General features: G+C 42.4%; 1 protein-coding gene across 1 annotated transcript in view; it reads right to left on the bottom strand.

Annotated features, from left to right (window-relative positions):
* The window catches only part of UBN1 (ubinuclein 1), a 412,348-nt gene that overhangs the window by 259,125 nt on the left and 130,440 nt on the right, over nt 1-22,783 (bottom strand). The window contains exon 7 of the mRNA XM_053694221.1: nt 6,653-7,415. Within this exon, the coding sequence (XP_053550196.1) occupies nt 6,653-7,415 (763 nt within the window). The remainder of the gene's footprint in view (nt 1-6,652; nt 7,416-22,783) is intronic.

The raw sequence follows: 22,783 nt of genomic DNA, 5'->3' as shown, positions 1-22,783 counted from the left end.
GCAGTCAGCCTCAGAGAATCTAGATTCTGATGCACAAAGGGACCCTGTACCAGCAGATCCCTGCGACAGGGCATGCTCCACGGAGGGGACGATAACATCCCCACCATCCTCCGTGGCCATGACAAAAGTAATCAGAATAGTTGACGCTTTCTCCTGTTTGATGCGTGCCACTACACGAGGTAGAAGTGGTAACGGAGGAAATATGTAAACTAGGGTGAAGCCCCAAGGCACTGCTAAGGCATCTATCAGCTCTGCCTGGGGATCCCTGGACCGTGAACCGTATCTGGGTAGCTTGAAGTTGAGTCTGGATGCCATGAGCTCTCCGGAGTCCCCCAACTGTTGCAAATCTCCGCAAACACTTCAGGGTGAAGAGACCATTCCCCGGATGAAACGACTTGAGAAAATCCGCTTCCCAGTTCTCCACACCCGGGATGTGGATCGCTGATAGTGAGCAGTCGTGGGCCTCCGCCCACTCCAAAATCTGTAAAACTTCCCTCATGGCTAGAGAGCTTCTCGTACCTCTCTGATGGTTGATGTAAGCCACCGAGGTAATGTTGTCCGACTGGAATCTGATGAACTTGGACGACCCCAGGAGAGGCCAAGCCCACAGAGCGTTGAAAATCGGGAGAAGAGACTCCTTCCGATTCCACCTGCCATGTGCCTCCTGGCACCCCAAACTGTTCACCAACCTGAGAGATGCACGTTCGTAGTCACAATCTCCCAAGATGGTCTGAGGACAGATGTCCCCTGGGACAGCTGATCTGGACGGTGCCACCATGAGAGAGATTCCCTCGACCCGATGTCCAGAGAGATCAGTTGGTATAGGTCCGAATGATTGCCGTTCCACTGCCTCAGCATGCATAGCTGAAGAGGCCTCAGATGAATCTGGCGAATGGAATGACATCTATAGTGGATACCATGAGCCCAATCACCTCCATGCACCGGGCCACTGATGGCCTTTAGGAGGATTGAAGGGCAAGACAGTTGGAGACAATCTTGCAACGTCTCTGATCTGTACAGAATATCTTCATGACTATGGAGTCCATTATCGTGCCCAGTTACTCGACTCTAGTACTGGGGACCAGAGAACTCTTTCCTGAGTTTATCTTCCAACCATGAGATTGGAGAAGGGTTCTCGACTGTTCCTCTGCTACCCGGTTGGTAGGACGGAGCCTGAACCAGGATGTCGTCCAGATAAGGAGCTACTGATATCCCTTTGTATCTCGCCACCGGGAGAAAAACTCCCAGAACCTTTGTGAAGATTCTTGCAGCAGTAGCCAGTCCAAAGGGAAGAGCTACAAAATGGAAGTGCTGATCCAGAAAGGCGAACCTTAAGAACCTGAAGTGATCCTTGTGTATTGGCACATGAATGTAAGCGTCCAAGTCTATCGTGGTGATAAACTGACCCTCTTGAACTAGGGGCAGTATAGACCTTATCGTCTCCATTTTGAAGGATGGAACCGACAGAAACTTGTAAACACTTGAGGTCCCGAATCGGGCAAAACGTGCCCTTCTTTGGGACCACGAAAAGGTTTGAATAGTACCCTAGATCCCTTTCTGCTAGAGGTACCGGTACAATTACTACTAGAGAGGAGAGATCCCTCACACACTCTAGGAAGGCATCTCAATTTTCTCGTTTTGTTGATAGATTTGACAAGAGAAATCTGCCCCTGGGGGGATAAGTCTTAAAACATACCCTGTACCCCTGGGCAACCAATTCCAGAACCCAAGGATCCTAAACGTCTCATCCAACCCCGGCGAAAAGAAGTAGTCTGCCCCCTACGAGATCCATAGACGGATCGGGGGCCACCCCTTCATGCCGACTTTGTCTCGGCAGGCTACTTGCTCTGCTTGGTTTTATTCCAAGACTGAGCTGGCTTCCAAAATCCCTTGGACTGCTCGGGTTTCGCAGCAGGCTACTGTCGTTGGGACCTGTCCGAACAAAAAGGGATGAAAATTAGGACCCTTAGGTTTGTTCTTCTTATCCTGCGGTAGAAAGGCATCCTTGCCCCCGTGACCGTGGATATGATAGAGTCCAGGCCTGGACCAAATAGAATCTTTCCCTGAAACGGAAGAGAAAGCAATCTAGATTTGGACGTCATGTCAGCAGACCACGATTTCAACCGCAGGGCCCGCCAGGCCAGAACAGAAAAGCCTGATGTCTTGGCATTCAAGCGAATAATCTGCATATTAGCATCACAAATAAACTAAATTAGCTACCTTTAGGGCCTTAATTCTTTCATGTATCTCATCGAGGGGAGTCGCCACCTCGATCATCTCTGACAGAGTCGCACCAATAGGTAGAGGCTCCCGCCACTACAGCAACCGCGGCTGCAGGTTGAAAGACGAACCCCGTGTGCTAAAACATCTTTCTTAACAGGGTCTCTAATTTCTTATCCATGGGTTCCTTAAACAACAAACTATCCTCAAGCGGGATAGTGGTGCGCTTAGCAAGCATGGAGATAGCTCCATCCACCTTAGGGACAGATCCCCACAATTCTAGCTGAGAGTCTGGAACCGGGAACAATTTTTTAAATGAAGAAGGGGAGAAAGACGATCCAAGTCTCTCCCAGTCATTCTTAATAATATTCGCCATCTTTACTGGAACCGGGAAAGTTTGGGGTACTACCCCGTCCTTTATCAAGATTAGGAATAGAAGGTTCCTCCAGTAACTTTGGTTCTGGAACCTCTTGCCAACACCTCCTTTAATAAAAAGCGTAAGTTCTCCATTCTAAACCTAAAGTCAGGTTCCTCTGCAGTCGGAGGTTTAGAGGCCGCAGATTCCAACCCAGAGAGAGGGTCCTCCGAAGTATCGGAATCCTCTGCCTCAGCGGATAATCTAGTCTCCGATACATCCAACGGAACAGATTACCCCTGGGAAGGATAGCAATGTTTAACCTTTCGCTTGGCCTGGCGAGGTAAAGTACTAAAGACCGCAGAGAAACTCGCTTTTGTCTCCTGCAGTCAACAGTCAGAAAAGGAAGAGGAAAGAGCCACACCCGGTCACATGGAGAGCTGTGCAGGACCGCCCCTGCAGTCAGGAAAAAGTGCACCAAGTAAACCGGCTGTGCAGTAATTCAGGGAGGAAAAGGCCCGACTGTTCCACATTGCCCGAGCCACATCTCACACATGACGCAGCAAAAACACAATAAAGCAATCATGTATACATCCCCCCCCCCCCCCCGTTCAATAATCACCTTCCGGAGACATTAACCCTTGATTCTATACAGAAAAAAGGAGCCACACTGTGACCCTGTCTTCTTGCGTTATTACATATAGAAAAATTAAAACGATCTTACCAGAATCAACGCTGTGGAACAGGAACACAGCCTCTCAAGCTAGTGTGTAGCCTCGCTCCTGACATGGACTTGAGTGAAGAAAGCAGGCAGCGAAAATCGTCAACACTGATTGCTTAAGGAGCTCTTAATATGAGTCTTGATGGTTTCTCAGAAAGACTCTCCCTGCATCTCCGGACTCTAACTTTCATCCATGCTCTCACTGAGAGGATGGCAGGACTACTTAAAACTCCAGTCCCATCTCAAAGAGTACTAGCCTCCATAAGAGACTACTCTAAAATCTTCTGACATCTCTGCCAACCTCCTGTGATTAAAGGCAAAGAATGACTGGGGGATGAGGGGAGTGGGGGAGGTATTTAAGACTTTGGCTGGGGTGTCTTTGCCTCCTCCTGGTGGCCAGGTTCGGTATTTCCACAAGTAATGAATGAAGCCGTTGACTCTCCTCGTATTATATGGAAATCACAATTTAGGCCTATGAATTTCGGATGAGTGTGGCTGCACATCTGGCTGGTTAAATTCTGAGACATGGCAATAAATGAGACATAGAACCTCAGATCTAGTTTTCAACATTATAAATACCACACAACCCCTAACCAAAAGCAAACATTCTCTCTCTGTCTGAATATCTAGCATTATAAGAAAAGTACAATTGTGATCTAGTCTTTAAAAGGGATATGAAACCCCAAAAACAGAATTTATGCTTACCTGATAATTTTTTTTATCCACAGTCCTCCATTACATATAGGATATATTTCCAGCCACTAGGAGGAGGTCAAGAAACCATACAATAGATTTAAAACCTCCCATCTCTCTCAATTTAGCGTATAGCCGAGTAGAGAATATGAAGGAAAGGTAGGAAAGGTAAAGCAGGGTCTATAGAGGTGTCATTAGAACTGTCACCCAAAAATTGAAACAGGTGGGGTCTGTGGGCTATCATTCCGAAAGAAAAGAATTTATCAGGTAATCATACATTTTGTTTTCTTTCGTAAAATGATGATGGTTCATAGTCCTCCATAACATATGGGATTAATACCCAAGCAGATGGTTTATGTTACCGAAAGGGTGGAAAAATCTTACTGGTAGTTCTTATATAGCCGACACTTCGGCCTGAAGCTTTCCTGAGATTGGCAGGCACTGATAATCAGATCAGAATCTGTTTAGAAGTAGGCTCCAACTGTTGTAGGCGAAACTTTAGTCACAGAGGCTCTGGAGAGATAAAGGACTGAAAAAAACGAGGGGCGGAGCTACAACCAGAAGTAAAGCTGGTGTCTTTGTGTAATGAAAAAAAACACTTTTGGTGGTTTGTGAATAAAAGAGTGCACCAAGCATAAAAAAAAAATAATTATAAAACCCTTTTTAAAATGTGTTCCCCAGCCGAATCAGAGCCTGCACTACTGAACCATATCATGCACTATAATATTGACAGTTCTCTTAAAGGGCACATCATTTTTAAAAGTGCTCAAATTAAAAACCATATAGCTGCCAGAGGGTTAAATGGGTCAGAGGCTTCACTAATACTGTTCCCAATGCTAGTAGAAATGTTAGGGATATGAAATGGAGAAATGGTGTCATGAGGGGAGCAGGTAAAGTCCCCTGGCTATGCTGTACCTGTGTCAAAGTACCTACAAATAGCCTCTGGGCTGTGTCTGTGCTGTGTAAAGGCACTTACCTTACACACCATCCCTCCACTGGCTTACCAGGCATGTCATGCAGCAGTATCCAGTAGCGAGAGCCCAGCCAGTGCAGGTATTGAGTACCGCAGAGGATTGCAGTAGGTGTCCCTGCGACGCCTGAGGGTAGTTATGGCTGAAGTCCCATTAGGGAAATGCTGTGCACATAACAGCTTCCAATTTGTAATCCATAATTAAGTAGCTGGAACTACCTCTATTCTCAACCATCTCCTACGAGGCCAAGAACAAAACTAAGATGGGAGGAATTTTAAGATCTGATATGGGTTCTTAACCTCCTCCTAGTGGAGGGAAATGTATCCTATATGTTATGGAGGAATGTGGACCATCATTTTACGAAATACATTTTCTTTTGTGATTCAGACATTGCACATTATTTTAAAAAAGTTCCCAATTTACTTCTATGATCCAATTTCCTTCCTTCACATGATATTCTGTGTTGAAGTGATACCAAGGTAGGCATCTGGAGAACTACGTGGCAGGAAATAGTGCTGCCATCTAGTGCTCTTGTAAACGGATAACATTCTTGCAAAACTGCTGCCATACAGTTCCCCAGAAATAGACCAGGCTACTGAAAAGTGTTGATACGTTTTGTTTTTATTGTTATGGTGCTGCATTACATTGGAACACCGTCAAGGTTTTTCTGGGTGCAGCACCACAAGATCTTCAAGCTGTAGTGTACATGCTGATGTAAGTGAATGGTCTTGATTTTACTATTGGAAAACCCTGAAACATTACATGAACTAATTGAGTTTAAGGGACTCGTAAATATTCTGTCCTACATTTGAAAGAGAAACCGTGATTTATATTAAATCTATATTTTGGCATGAAAAGGGTTAAAAGGTAAAAACCCTATCAAATGGGCTGGGCTGTTTATCTCCCACCCCAAAGAGAGGATGATTTTTGCTGCTGTCTCTTATTTACATAGCTTTTCTAATATTTTCTAGGCATGTGCAAAATATCAGCATTCGGTATAGCAACGTATGCCGAATATGGCCACGGGCAATAAATTCAGATATTTTCAGAGCAGTAATTATTAATGTAAAAGTGAAGCACACAAATATCTGTGCAAATCCGGGAATGAAAATATTTGCTGGCTGCGGTTATAGAAACAAATACTGAATTGTTGCACATGCTTAATATTGTCAGTGTAAATGCTAGTTGCAACAGGCAAAGGAAGCTATTTCAAATGACAAAATAAGCTAAAAAGGAGCTATATGTAAACAATTAAATTTACTCCAGAATGTAAAAATGACGGTTAGAAACACATTAAAGGGTCCAAAAAAAATTATTTCACGATTCAGATAAAGAATATTATTTAAAACATTCCAATTTACTTCTATAATCTAATTTGCTTCATTCTTTATATAGCCTTTGTTGAAGAAATAGAAATGCACATGGGTGAGCAAATCACACAAGGCATCTATGTGCAGCCACCAATCAGCAGCTAATGAGCCTATTTAGATATGCTTTTCAAAAAAAGTATATCAAGAGAACGAAGAATATCAATTGGAAAGTTGTTTAAAGGGGCATGCTCTTTCTAAATCATAAGGAAAAAAAAGGGTTTTATGTCCCTTTAAAAGGGGAGAACATTTTACAATATAATGTCCCTATACTAATATATACACATATGTACTTTTTTTCTACATTCTTTTTTTCTATACTTACCTTTGAGAGTTCTTTGATCCTTTTTTCAAGAGCACTAGGCAATCCTTCTGGTATAGTTGTTGGCTTCTTGAAGTCCTCCCCATGATCAGGTAAAGCCTGCTTGTTTCCACCCTGTTTCTCAGATTGTTTGCATAGATTCTCCTGCACCTTCTCATTCAGGGAATCAGTGGCACTGGCTGCCTGTAAGATCTGTTTATCATGAACTATTGTAGGCAGACAGGGAACTGAGATGGGTTCAGCCTCCTTCAGGGTTGGTGCTGGTATAGGAGGTGAGGTTGAAGGTATGGAAGGTTTTTGAGTAGGAGATGGAGAAGATCTATGAAGGGAAGACCCTGTTTTCATAGTGGTGGTAGAGGGTGCTGGTTTCAGAGCTGGAGGAGCTTTAGGAATGGGAGAGGCAGAAGTTTTATGAGTAGAAAAGGGGGGAAATTTATGACCGGGGGATGGAGAGGTTTTCACAGCAGGGGAGGGAGATAGTTTAGAAGTGGGAGAGGAGGACACTTTGAGAGTAGTCAAGGGTGATGATTTGATACTAGGAGAGGACACGATCTTCATTGTGGAAGCGGAAGTGGTTTTACTACTAGGAGCTAAGGAAGGTTTAACAGCAGACGTTGAGGATGATTTAACAGTTAAGGGTGAGGACGGTACAGCTGATTTGGCATTTTGAGCATCTTTCTCTTGTTGAAATTGCTTTATCATCTCATTATAGGAGACAGAGTGCTGCTTCTTCTTCTTCTCTTTTGCCCCATTCAGGGCTGTGAATCTAAGTGCAAAACATAACAGTTGAACAGTAAAAAACATAATTTATGCTTACCTGATAAATTCCTTTCTCCTGTAGTGTAGTCAGTCCACGGGTCATCATTACTTATGGGATATTAGCTCCTCCCCAACAGGAAGTGCAAGAGGATCACCCAAGCAGAGCTGCTATATAGCTCCTCCCCTCTACGTCACACCCAGTCATTCGACCGAGAACCAAACGAGAAAGGAGAAACTATAGGGTGCAGTGGTGACTGGAGTATAATTTAAAAATTTAGACCTGCCATAAAAAACAGGGCGGGCCGTGGACTGACTACACTACAGGAGAAAGGAATTTATCAGGTAAGCATAAATTATGTTTTCTCCTGTTAAGTGTAGTCAGTCCACGGGTCATCATTACTTATGGGATACCAATACCAAAGCTAAGTACACGGATGACGGGAGGGACAGGCAGGATCTTTATACGGAAGGAACCACTGCCTGAAGAACCTTTCTCCCAAAAACAGCTTCCGAAGAAGCAAAAGTATCAAATTTGTAAAATTTGGAAAAAGTATGAAGAGAAGACCAAGTTGCAGCCTTGCAAATCTGTTCAACAGAGGCCTCATTCTTAAAGGCCCAAGTGGAAGCCACAGCTCTAGTAGAATGAGCTGTAATTCTTTCAGGAGGCTGCTGTCCAGCAGTCTCATAGGCTAAACGTATTATGCTACGAAGCCAGAAAGAGAGAGAGGTAGCAGAAGCTTTTTGACCTCTCCTCTGTCCAGAATAAACGACAAACAGGGAAGAAGTTTGTCAAAAATCTTTAGTTGCCTGTAAATAAAATTTCAGGGCACGGACTACATCCAGATTGTGAAGAAGTCGTTCCTTCTTTGAAGAAGGGTTAGGACACAATGATGGAACAACAATCTCTTGATTGATATTCCTATTAGCTACTACCTTAGGTAAAAACCCAGGCTTAGTACGCAGAACAACCTTGTCTGAATGAAAAATCAGATAAGGAGAATCACAATGTAAGGCCGATAACTCAGAGACTCTTCGAGCCGAGGAAATAGCCATTAAAAACAGAACTTTCCAAGATAACAATTTGATATCAATGGAATGAAGGGGTTCAAACGGAACACCCTGTAAAACGTTAAGAACTAAATTTAAGCTCCATGGTGGAGCAACAGTTTTAAACACAGGCTTAATCCTGGCTAAAGCCTGACAAAAAGCCTGAACGTCTGGAACTTCCGCCAGACGTTTGTGTAAAAGAATGGACAAAGCTGAGATCTGTCCCTTTAAGGAACTAGCAGATAAACCCTTTTCTAAACCTTCTTGTAGAAAAGACAATATCCTAGGAATCCTAACCTTACTCCATGAGTAACTCTTGGATTCGCCCCAATGTAAGTATTTACGCCATATTTTATGGTAAATCTTTCTGGTAACAGGTTTCCTAGCCTGTATTAAGGTATCAATTACTGACTCCGAAAATCCACGCTTTGATAAAATCAAGCGTTCAATTTCCAAGCAGTCAGCTTCAGAGAAATTAGATTTTGATGTTTGAAAGGACCCTGAATCAGAAGGTCCTGTCTCAGCGGCAGAGACCAAGGTGGACAGGATGACATGCCCACTAGATCTGCATACCAGGTCCTGCGTGGCCACGCAGGCGCTATTAAAATCACCAATGCTCTCTCCCGTTTGATCCTGGCAATCAATCGAGGAAGCATCGGGAAGGGTGGAAACACATAAGCCATCCCGAAGGTCCAAGGTGCTGTCAAAGCATCTACCAGGACCGCTCCCGGGTCCCTGGACCTGGACCCGTAACAAGGAAGCTTGGCGTTCTGGCGAGACGCCATGAGATCTATCTCTGGTTTGCCCCAACGTCAAAGTATTTGGGCAAAGACCTCCGGATGAAGTTCCCACTCCCCCGGATGAAAAGTCTGACGACTTAGGAAATCCGCCTCCCAGTTCTCCACTCCCGGAATGTGGATCGCTGACAGGTGGCAAGAGTGAGACTCTGCCCAGCGAATTATCTTTGATACTTCCATCATCGCTAGGGAGCTTCTTGTCCCTCCTTGATGGTTGATGTAAGCTACAGTCGTGATGTTGTCCGACTGAAACCTGATGAACCTCAGAGTTGTTAACTGAGGCCAAGCCAGAAGGGCATTGAGAACTGCTCTCAATTCCAGAATGTTTATTGGAAGGAGACTCTCCTCCTGAGTCCATGATCCCTGAGCCTTCAGGGAATTCCAGACAGCGCCCCAACCTAGTAGGCTGGCGTCTGTTGTTACAATTGTCCAGTCTGGCCTGCTGAAGGGCATCCCCCTGGACAGATGTGGCCGAGAAAGCCACCATAGAAGAGAATTTCTGGTCTCCTGATCCAGATTCAGAGTAGGGGACAAATCTGAGTAATCCCCATTCCACTGACTTAGCATGCACAATTGCAGCGGTCTGAGATGCAGGCGTGCAAAGGGTACTATGTCCATTGCCGCTACCATTAAGCCGATTTCCTCCATGCATTGAGCCACTGACGGGTGTTGAATGGAATGAAGGACACGGCAAGCATTTTGAAGCTTTGTTAACCTGTCTTCTGTCAGGTAAATCTTCATTTCTACAGAATCTATAAGAGTCCCCAAGAAGGGAACTCTTGTGAGTGGAAAGAGAGAACTCTTCTCTTCGTTCACCTTCCACCCATGCGACCTTAGAAATGCCAGTACTAACTCTGTATGAGACTTGGCAGTTTGAAAGCTTGACGCTTGAATCAGAATGTCGTCTAGGTACGGAGCCACCGAAATTCCTCGCGGTCTTAGCACCGCCAGAAGAGAGCCCAGAACCTTTGTGAAGATTCTTGGAGCCGTAGCCAATCCGAATGGAAGAGCTACAAACTGGTAATGCCTGTCTAGGAAGGCAAACCTTAGATACCGGTAATGATCTTTGTGAATCGGTATGTGAAGGTAGGCATCCTTTAAATCCAATGTGGTCATGTACTGACCCTTTTGGATCATGGGTAAGATTGTCCGAATAGTTTCCATTTTGAACGATGGAACTCTTAGGAATTTGTTTAGGATCTTTAAATCCAAGATTGGTCTGAAGGTTCCTTCTTTCTTGGGAACCACAAACAGATTTGAGTAAAACCCCAGTCCGTGTTCCGACCGCGGAACCGGGTGGATCACTCCCATTAGTAAAAGATCTTGTACACAGCGTAGAAACGCCTCTTTCTTTATTTGGTTTGTTGACAACCTTGAAAGATGAAATCTCCCTTTTGGGGGAGAGGTTTTGAAGTCCAGAAGATATCCCTGAGATATGATCTCTAACGCCCAGGGATCCTGGACATCTCTTGCCCAAGCCTGGGCGAAGAGAGAAAGTCTGCCCCCCACTAGATCCGCTCCCGGATCGGGGGCCCTCAATTCATGCTGTCTTAGGGGCAGCAGCAGGTTTTCTGGCCTGCTTGCCCTTGTTCCAGGACTGGTTAGGTTTCCAGCCTTGTCTGTAGCGAGCAACAGCTCCTTCCTGCTTTGGTGCAGAGGAGGTTGATGCTGCTCCTGCCTTGAAGTTACGAAAGGCACGAAAATTAGACTGTCTAGCCCTAGGTTTGGCTCTGTCTTGAGGCAGGGCATGGCCTTTACCTCCTGTAATGTCAGCGATAATTTCTTTCAAACCGGGCCCGAATAAGGTCTGCCCCTTGAAAGGTATGTTAAGTAATTTAGATTTAGAAGTAACATCAGCTGACCAGGATTTTAGCCACAGTGCTCTACGTGCCTGAATGGCGAATCCGGAATTCTTAGCCGTAAGTTTAGTTAAATGTACTACGGCATCTGAAATAAATGAATTAGCTAGCTTAAGGGTTTTAAGCTTATTTGAAATCTCATCTATAGTTACTGAGTCGAGAGTCTCTTCCAGAGACTCGGACCAAAATGCGGCCGCAGCCGTGACAGACGCAATACATGCAAGGGGTTGCAATATAAAACCTTGTTGAACAAACATTTTCTTAAGGTAACCCTCTAATTTTTTTATCCATTGGATCTGAAAAGGCACAGCTATCCTCCACCGGGATAGTGGTACGCTTAGCTAGAGTAGAAACCGCTCCCTCCACCTTAGGGACCGTCTGCCATAAGTCCCGTGTGGTGGCGTCTATTGGAAACATTTTTCTAAATACAGGAGGGGGGGAAAAGGGTACACCGGGCCTATCCCACTCCTTAGTAATTATCTCTGTAAGCCTCTTAGGTATAGGAAATACGTCAGTACTCGCTGGTACCGCATAGTATCTATCCAGCCTACATAATTTCTCTGGGATTGCAACGGTGTTACAATCATTCAGAGCCGCTAATATCTCCCCTAGCAGTACACGGAGGTTTTCTAGTTTAAACTTAAAATTTGAAATGTCTGAATCCACTCTATTTGGATCAGATCCGTCACCTGCAGATTGAAGCTCTCCGTCCTCATGTTCTGCAAATTGTGACGCAGTATCTGACATGGCCCTATTATTATCAGCGCACTCTGTTCTCACCCCAGAGTGATCTCGCTTACCTCTAAGTTCTGGTAATTTAGACAAAACTTCAGTCATAACATTAGCCATGTCCTGTAGGGTGATTTGTAATGGCCGCCCTGAAGTACTCGGCGTTACAATATCACGCACCTCCCGAGCGGGAGATGCAGGTACTGACACGTGAGGCAAGTTAGTCGGCATAACTTCCCCCTCGTTGTTAGGTGAATGATGTTCAATTTGTACAGATTGACTTTTATTTAAAGTAGCATCAATGCAATTAGTACATAAATTTCTATTGGGCTCCACCTTGGCTTTTGCACATATAGCACAGAGATATTCCTCTGAGTCAGACATGTTTAACAAACTAGCAATTAGACTAGCAAGCTTGGAAATACTTTTCAACTCAATTTACAAGTAATATGTAAAACGTACTGTGCCTTTAAGAAGCACAGAAAAGAACTATGACAGTTGAATAACAATGAACCGGAGAAGTTATAAAAACCAAATTTTTCCCGGTAAAGGCATAAATTTAGCAAAGGATTGCCCCCATTAGCAATGGATAACTAACCCTTAATAGCAGAAAAAAAATGTATAAAATATAAACGTTTTTTATCACAGTCAAAACACAATCTCACAGGTCTGCTGTGAGTGATTACCTCCCTCAAAATAATTTTTGAAGACCCTTGAGCTCTGTAGAGACGATCCGGATCATGCAGGGAGAGAAACAGACTTGTGACTGAATTTCTGATGCGTAGCAAAAGCGCCAAAATAGGCCCCTCCCCCTCACACACAACAGTGAGGGAAGTTCAGTAAAACTGTCTTAAATTTAAAATAAACGACAGCCAAGTGGAAAAAAACAGCCCAAAACAATTTTTCACCCAGTACCTCAGAAAATTAAACGATTTAACATGCCAGCAAACGTTTAAAATCTAATAATATGAAATGTCATTAAAAAGCCTGCTGCTAGTCGTTCCCACTGCAAGTTAGGCTAAAAGTTATATGCATACAGTATTGTCCCAGTGAAGTGCCATTCCCCAGAATACTGAAGTGAAAACATATATACATAACAGCCTGATACCAGTTGCTACTACTGCATTTAAGGCTGAACTTACATTATATCGGTATTGGCAGTATTTTCTCGGTCAATTCCATTCCTCAGAAAATAATATACTGCAACATACCTCTTTGCAGGTGAACCTGCCCGCTGTCCCCTGATCTGAAGTTTACCTCACTCCTCAGAATGGCCGAGAACAGCAAGATGAATCTTAGTTACGCCGACTAAGATCATACAAAAACTCAGGTAGATTCTTCTTCAAATTCTACCTGAGAAGGAACAACACACTCCGGTGCTGTTTTAAAATAACAAACTTTTGATTGAAGATATAAAAACTAAGTATAATCACCACAGTCCTCTCACACATCCTATCTATTAGTTGGGTGCAAGAGAATGACTGGGTGTGACGTAGAGGGGAGAAGCTATATAGCAGCTCTGCTTGGGTGATCCTCTTGCACTTCCTGTTGGGGAGGAGTTAATATCCCATAAGTAATGATGACCCGTGGACTGACTACACTTAACAGGAGAAAAGTGCAAAATATCACATTTGAAACAAAATGTTACTTTTTAGATAGAGAGTATATAATGTTTAAGGCAAAGTAAAAATGAATAGCATGTTGTGGTTGCATATTAATATAGCAGACACACAAAAGGAATCCAGCGTCTTATTTAAAATGACCATTATTTCTTCTATACAGGGTATATAGGAACAAACTACTACAAGGGTTTTGGGCCTACTATATGCCCTTAGTCATGTATATTAATATAAACACTAATTTTAAGGCAGCTTAACCTGTCTCTTTTAATATGTTGTCCCGGCCTAATCTTACCGCCCTCAATGCCGATTTGAGAGCAGGCATATTTTATCATAGATATTGACGGCAGATAAGAGCCATAGGCCCAGCAAGTCTGCCCCACCTTACCTAACAGTATAAACTTATCTAGTTCGTAGGATAGCCCTATGCTTGTCCCATGCATTTTTAAAGTCCCCCACAGTGTTTGTTGCTACTACCTCTTGAGGAAGTTTATTCCATAAATCAATCACTCTTTCTGTAAAGAAGTGCTTCCTCAAATTACTCCTGAATCTACTACCCTTTAGCTTGAGCTCATGACCCCTTGTTCTTGAATTTTCCATTTAAGAACAAGGGGTCATGAGCATAAAAGCAGCAGTCAAGCCCAGAATGGCCTATAAGGAGATTTCTCGGTGGGCCGGAGCAGTTGTAGCTGGACAGCTACAATTTGCTGATGAGGTGATGCAACTGTATTATCTCTTTTCTCCTCTGAGCTATAAGTATTAAAGGGACACTAAACCTAATTTCTTTCTTTCGGGATTCAGATAGAGCATGCTATTTTAAGCAACTTTCTAATTTACTCCTTTTATCAATTTGTCTTCGTTCTCTCGCTATCTTTATTTGAAAAAGAAGGCATCTAAGCTAAGGAGCCAGACAATTTTTTGTTGAGACCCTGGACAGCACTTGTTTATTAGTGGGTGAATTTATCCACCAATCAGCAAGAAGAACCCAGATTGTTCACCAAAAATGAGCCGACATCTAAACTTACATTCTTGCTTTTCAAATAAAGATACCAAGAGAATTAAGAAAATTTTATAATAGGAGTAAATTAGAAAGTTGCTTAAATTTGCATGCTCTATCTGAATCACCAAAGAAAAAAATTGGGTTCAGTGTCCCTTTAAGGTATTTCCTTGTAAGTTTTATTTTCTAGACATGTAACATTTTATAGAGAAAAGTCAGAAAAAGCTGTCCAAAACTATACACTTATAGTAGCACCTCTGTGTCCCCTTCAAATTATCTATTCAGATCGGTAAATCAACATATACATTTAAAATATAACTTTTATTGAATTTAACTTAAAAATATCTATCTATCTATACTGCAAGTTTTAGCAAACACTTGCTAGTAAACTTGTGTTAAAGAATAGACCACCACCACCACATTTATGGTTTTATTGCAGCATATGCATGGGTATAATGATTAAGATGGATTTTTTTTTACTTAAAGGGACAGTCTAGTCAAAATTAAACTGTCATTATTCAGATAGGACTTGCTAATTTCTCTTATCACATGTTTTTTAAATTCATTTTCACAACAAGAGACTGATAAGTTCATGTGGGTCATATAGATAACACTGTTAATGCACAGGGAGTTATTTAAGAGTTATTTAAGAGTTGCACAAGACAATACTAAATGCAAGTCAATAGATAATAAACAGTCACAGTCATGTGATCAGGGGGCTGGAAGAAGGTTCTTAGATATAAGATAATCAGAGGTAAAAAGTAAAAACTGTGTTGGTCGTGCAAAACTGGAGAATGGGTAAGGGATTATCTATCTCTTAAAACAATAAAAATTCTATTGTAGACTGTCCCTTTAACACGGTTTTGAGGATATTAGATAAAAAATACATGGGTAATTAATCTCTATCCAACTCTGCTATATAGAATAGAGCAGGAGAAAAGGTTAAATAAGTGTTTGTCTCTTTGTGGGTCTCAGCAGGTGTTTGCACTAGGGTATTCCTTCTCAATGAATACCAGTAAAAATGTGTCAATACATTGGTATTATATAACGTTACCGTTCTAGGAGCTAGAATTATCAACGCTGAGGCGTACAGGGGCGCGTATACGCGCCCCCGTACGCCTCAGCTCGCCTGTGGCGGGGCGAAATTACCCGCAGGTAATTAACATTGCACACAAGCGCAATTTTGCGCTCGCGTGCAATCCCGCCCCCTGCCCGCGCACAGCCAATCAACCGCAGGCAGGAGCTGTCAATCTCCTCGGTCGGAGTCGACCGAGGAGATTTAATTTCACCACAATAGAGGTGGCGAAGATGTTAGGGAAGCAGCGGTCTGGTGACCGCTGCTTGATAAATCGCGGCGAGCAAGTTCTTGTGAGAACTTGCTACCGCAGGGGCTTGATAAATCTAGCCCTATGTGTTGTTACACATAAAACAATTACTTGTATTGGATTTGTTTATGAGAGATGTCTGTGCTGGTTATTTTCAAAGCACAAATAATAAGTTTAAACAGTTGCACAAAGCTGAATAAGACAGCAGTAAAAACACATCAGATCATTATAATCCTGAATTATTAGGATGTTGCTAGTAACGCAGCACTGCTTCAATCATTGTAATTAATTATATTACTTGTTCAAAAACAATAATATATGTGTATAGGTACATTAAAAGGGACACTAAACCCAATTTTTTTCTTTCATGATTCAGATAGAGCATGCAATTTTAAACAACTTTCTAATTTACTCCTATTATCAATGTTTCTTCATTCTCTTGCTATCTTTATTTAAAAAGCAGGAATGTGGTGCATAGGAGACGGCCCATTTTTGGTTGAGAACCTGGGTTATGCTTGCTTATTGGTGGGTAAATGTAAGCCTCCAATAAGCAAGCACTATACATGGTGCTGAACCTAATATGGGCTGGCTGCTAAGATTTACATTCCTGCTTTTCAAATAAAGTTAGCAAGAGAACAAATAGAAATTGATAATAGGATTAAATTAGAAAGTTGCCTAAACTGTCTATCTGAATCATGAGAAAAAAAAAATATGTGGGTTCAGTGTCCCTTTAAATAACCATCTCTACTGTAGTTGTACACGTTATTAGTAGCCCCTATTATGGTGCGTACACAAAATGGAGATACACTTTAAAGTGAAAGTCCACTTATCCCTTGTTCATTATACTGATAACAGCTTGTTAATAGCAGCTAGTCTAGTCCAAAACAAACTTTCATTATTCAGATAGGGCATGTAATTGTAAACAATTTTCCAATTTACTTCTATCACCAATTTTGTTTGGTTCTCTTGGTATTCTTAGTTGAAAGCTAAATCTAGGAGGTTCCTATGCTAATTTCTAAGACCTTGAAGGCCGCCTCTTAGCTCAGGGCATTTTGACCGTTTTTCATCACTAGATGCTGTTAGTTCATGTGTTTCATATAGATAACACTGTGCTGATGCACGTGTAGTTCCTAGGAGTCAGCACCGATTGGCTAAAATGCAAGTCTGTCAAAAGAACTGAAATAAGGGGCAATTTGCAGAGGCTTAGATACAAGGTAATCACAGAGATAAATAGTGTATTAATAGAACTGTGTTGGTTATGCAAAACTAGGGAATGGGTAATAAAGGGATAATTTATCTTTTAAAACAAATATTCTGGTGTAGACTGTCCCTTTAAGTCATAAAGTATCAGAGTCCACAGACAATATTGCTGTTAAAAATAGTTAAAATGAGAGATACATCTAAATCCCTTCCCTTAACATGTTTCGCCGTTTAGGTCACAGCTTTTTCAAAAGTTGATGCGTGCCAGTGTCAGCGGGTGTAAGTAGCATAGGCCCCGCACCTTACTGAATCCTTGACCAGTCAGAGCCATCCGTGGTTAGATTGACACAATTGTTATGCAGATGTCATTGAGACTGACCAGGAACCTTCATTTTTTATTTTGATACATGCTGGAAATATTTGTAACATTTCGTATTGGACTATACTTGATTAATTGTGTCCATCCTGTATATATATTTTTTGATATGTGTATGGGAGGAAATCTAAACGCTGTGGATTATTGATTTTATTTCAGCACAGAACTAATAATGGTACTAATATTATTGTAAGTTACATATTAAGAGAAACTCACAGTATTCATCTTATTTTATTTAGAAAAAGCATTATTGTGTTTTTATATTTTTATTCCTTCCTAGGTCTGAGTATAAAATTATTACAATATATATCACCCATATAAAATCAAATATTTGAGATATAACATCTAGGAGGAAAATTATTAAAGTGAATGCAAACTTTGATGAAATAGTGCCCGGTTTTTAAAAATACTATTAAAAACAGGGGTACTTTCATTCATCAAAGTTTACATTGCAGCAGATTTTACAAATGTTTTGTAATGTATATTTCCACTTCCCCTGTACCATGTGACAGCCATCAGCCAATCACAAATGCATACACGTACCATGTGACAGCCATCAGCCAATCACAAATGCATAAACGTTTATTCTGTAAATTCTTGCACGTGCTCAGTAGGAGCTGGTGACTCAAAAACTTTAAATATAAAAAGACTGTGCACATTGTTAATGGAAGTAAATTAGAAATTTGTTTAAAATTGCTGCTCTATCTGAATCATGAAAGATTATTTTTGACTTGAGTGCCCCTTTAATGGCAAACATCAGTAATATGAGTGGTTCAGCTTAAATGATCCTTCCAATAAACGTGGATCCCCTAAGACACTAATACAAAAGTACAAACACCAAAGAATTGGAAGATACATCATATGAGGCAACAAAATAAAAACTTATTTTTTTAAAGACATAAAAAAATAAAAACTTCAGTGAGGTAAGTACCACTAGGTACAATCTACTCAGTGCTGCTTAAAAGGACAGTCTAGTCCAAAACAAACTTTCATTATTCAGCTAGGACATGTAATTTTAAACTATTTTCCAATTTACTTCTATCACCAATTTTGCTTTGCTCTTTTGGTATTCTTAGTTGAAAGCTAAATCTAGGAGGTTCATATGCTAATTTCTAAGCCCTTGAAGGCCTCCTCTTAGCTCAGGGCATTTTGGCAGTTTTTTGCCACTAGAGGGTGTTAGTTCATGTGTTTCATATAGATAACACTATGCTCACGCACTTTGAGTTCCTAGGAGCCCGCACTGATTGGCTAAAATGCAAGTCTGTCAAAAGAACTGAAATAAGGGGCAGTTTGCAGAAGCTTAGATACAAGATAATCACAGAGGTAAAAAGTATATTAATATAACTGTTGGTTATGCAAAACTAAGGAATGGGTAATAAAGGGATTATCTATATTTTAAAACAAATATTCTGGTGTAGACTGTCCCTTTAAGGCTCATGTGATTTAACTTCTGAATTTGCGGCATAAGTGTGGTTTGATAAAAGAAAATTTTTTAAAAAAAAGAGTGTTGGCAGCATATGTGGCCAAAAAATATAAATCTATAAATATATCATAAAAACATAATTTATGCTTACCAAATAAACTACTTTCCTTCCTGGCAGGGAGTCCACGACTTAATTCCTTACCGTTGGGAAATACAACACCTGGCCACCAGGAGGAGGCAAAGACACCCCAGCCAAAGGCTTAAATATCCCTCCCACTTCCCCTATACCCCAGTCATTCTGCCGAGGGAACAAGCAAAAGTAGGAAAAACATCAGGGTATAAAAGGTGCCAGAAGAAAAAATATAAAAAGGGAGCCGCCCATCAAAAAAAAATTCCTTACTGTTGGGAAAACTATACCCAAGCTCCAGAGGACACTGAATGAATAACCGGAGGGAACACAAAAAAGAGGCAGACCCTAAGTCTGAGGGCACCACAGCCTGCAAAACTTTTCTTCCGAAAGCTGCTTCAGCCAAAGCAAAAACATAAAACTTGTAAAATTTAGAAAAAGTGTGTAAGGACAACCAGGTCTGATCCGTTGAGGCTTCGTTCTTAAAAGCCCAAGAGGATGCCACTGCTCTAGTGGAATGAGCCGTTATCCTCTCAGGAGGCTGTCGTCCCGCTGTCTCATAAGCTAAGCGGATGACACTCCTCAACCAGAAAGATAGAGAAGCCGTAGTAGCCTTCTGCCCCCAACGCTTCCCTGTATAGATGACAAACAAACAAAGAGGAAGATTGTCTGAATTCCTTAGTAGCCTGACAGAACTCCAATGCACGAACCACATCTAGATTGTGAAGCAAACGCTCCTTCGCTGAAGAAGGATTAGGACACAAGGAAGGAACAACAATTTCTTGATTAATGTTACGATTCAACACCACCTTAGGGAGGAACCCTAATTTAGTGCGTAAAACCGCCTTATTAGCATGGAAAACAAGAAAGGGGGATCACATTGCAAAGCAGAAATCTCAGAAACTCTGCGCGCAGAGGCAATAGCCAACAAAAAAAGAACATTCCAAGGTAACAATTTAATGTCAACAGTATGCATAGCCTAAAAACGGAGCATGCTGCAAAACACTAAGAACAAGATTAAGGCTCCAAGGCAGAGTCCCAGATCTAAACACTGGTCTGATCCTAGCCAGAGTCTTAAAGGACTGCACATCTGGAGGCTCAGCCAATCTTTTGTGCAGTAACACTGACAGGGCCAATATCTGTCCCTTCAGGAAAATAGCAGATAGGCCCTTCTCCAGTCCATCCTGGAGAAAAGATAAAATTCTGGCAACCTTAACCTTATGCCAGGAAAAGTACAACACTAGTACAAGTCCTCCACACTTTATGGTAGATACGACGAGTAACTGGCTTACGAGCTTGAACCAGAATGTCGATAACTATCAGAAATCCCTCTCTTGGCTAAGACCAAGCGTTCAATCTCCACGCAGTCAGCCTCAGAGAATCTAGATTTTCAAGAACAAAGGAACCCTGTCTGTATCAGCAGATCTCTGCGACAAGGTAACCTCCACTGAGGAGATGAGGACATCCCCACCAGAACCGCAAACCAGGTCCTTCGCGACCACGACGGAGCAATCAGAATCACAGATGCTCGCTCCTGCTTGATGCGAGCCACCACACGAGGGAGAAGCGGTAATGGAGGAAAAAGATATAAGTCTGAACCTCCATGGTACTTATAGGGCATCTATCAATTCCGCCTGAGGATCCCTCGACCTGTACCTGGGTAGCTTGGTGAGGCGGGATGCCATGAGATCTATCTCCGGCGTACCCCACTCGCTGCATATCTCTGCAAACACCTCTGGGTGAAGAGACCACTCCCCTGGGTGAAAGGATTGCCTGCGGAGGAAGTCCGCTTCCCAGTTGTCTACACCCGGAATGTGGATTGCTATCAGTGTACATTTGTGAGTCTCCGCCCACTCTAGTATCTAAGATCCTTCTCTCATCGCCAAGGAACTTCTCATTCTACATTGATAGTTGATATAGTCAACCAGGTTTATATTGTCTGATTGGAATCTGATAAACTGGGACGAACCCAGAAGGGGCCAAGCCTTCAGGGCATTGAAGATTGCCCGGAGTTCCAAAATATTGATCGGAAGGGAGGACTTGTGACCTTGTGCCTTCTTGGCACCCTAAACGGCTCCCCAGCCAGAAAAAACTTGCGTCCTTAGTCACAATCTCCCAGAATGGTCTCAAAAAGCACGTGCCTTGGGACAGATGATCTGGACAGAGCAAGCAGGAGAACGAGTCTCTCGACAGGCTGTCCAGCACAATCTGTTGACACAGATCTGAATAGTCGCCGTTCCATTGTCTCAGCATGCATAGTTGTAAGGGTCTGAGATGGAATCCGGCAAAAGGAATAATGTCCATGCAGGACACCATGAGTCCGATTACCTGTATACACTGAGCCACTAAGGGTCTCGAGGAGGCCTGGAGGGCAATACATGCAGAAGTTAGCTTGCAACATCTGATCTGTGAGGAATATTCTCATGGATATGGAGTCTATTACCGTTCCCAGGAAATTCACCCTTGTACTTGGAGTAAGAGAACTCTTTTCCAAGTTTATCTTCCATCCATGTGATTGAAGAAGACTGAGAAGGGACTCCGAATGTTCTTCCGCTAGACGAAAAGATGGCGCCTGTACCAAGATATTGTCCAGGTATCGTCTCCACCTCAATGAGCTCCAACAGAGAGTTGCACCAGTAGGTAGCTGCTCCAGCAACCGCGCCTCCAGCTGCTGCCGATTAAAATAAAAAATCTGTATGTTGAAACATCTTCCTCAGAAAAGTTTCCATTTTTTTTATCCATAGGCTCTCTAAAATAAGAACTATCCTCCAGAGGGATAAAAGTATTCGTAGCCAGCATGGAGATAGCGCCATCCACCTTCGGGATGGAGCCCACAAATCTAATTGAGAGTCAGGGACCGGGAATCATTTTTTTAAAAGTAGAAGAGGGGGAAAAAGAAGTTCCTACTCTTTCCCATTCATTACTAATAAAGTTCGCCATCTTAACTGCCACAGGAAAAGTCAGAGGGACCTTCCTATCTTTGTGAACCCTGTCTAATTTAGGGATCTTAAGCTCCTCAGGGAGTGTAGCCTCTGGAACCTCTAGAGTAGACAGAACCTCCTTTAATAAAAAATGCAGATGCTCAATTTTAAATCTAAATGAGGGTTCCTCCGCTGGAGGTTTAGAAACTGAAGTCTCAGACTCAGAAAGTTCACCCTCTGAAGCTACAGAGGTTAACTCATCCACGGATAGCTGGGATAAAGTAGCTAAATCCGACAAATATTTAGATGACTCTAGGTCAGGAGAAACAGAATTTATGTTTACCTGATAAATTACTTTCTCCAACGGTGTGTCCGGTCCACGGCGTCATCCTTACTTGTGGGATATTCTCTTCCCCAACAGGAAATGGCAAAGAGCCCAGCAAAGCTGGTCACATGATCCCTCCTAGGCTCCGCCTTCCCCAGTCATTCGACCGACGTAAAGGAGGAATATTTGCATAGGAGAAATCATATGATACCGTGGTGACTGTAGTTAAAGAAAATAAATTATCAGACCTGATTAAAAAACCAGGGCGGGCCGTGGACCGGACACACCGTTGGAGAAAGTAATTTATCAGGTAAACATAAATTCTGTTTTCTCCAACATAGGTGTGTCCGGTCCACGGCATCATCCTTACTTGTGGGAACCAATACCAAAGCTTTAGGACACGGATGAAGGGAGGGAGCAAATCAGGTCACCTAGATGGAAGGCACCACGGCTTGCAAAACCTTTCTCCCAAAAATAGCCTCAAAAGTATCAAACTTGTAAAATTTAGTAAAAGTGTGCAGTGAAGACCAAGTCGCTGCCTTACATATCTGATCAACAGAAGCCTCGTTCTTGAAGGCCCATGTGGAAGCCACAGCCCTAGTGGAATGAGCTGTGATTCTTTCAGGAGGC

This window comes from Bombina bombina, chromosome 11, assembly GCF_027579735.1.
Source record: "Bombina bombina isolate aBomBom1 chromosome 11, aBomBom1.pri, whole genome shotgun sequence".
Lineage (NCBI taxonomy): Eukaryota > Metazoa > Chordata > Amphibia > Anura > Bombinatoridae > Bombina > Bombina bombina.
Note: the sequence above shows the minus strand (reverse complement) of the source record. Positions and strands in the feature narration are given on the sequence as shown.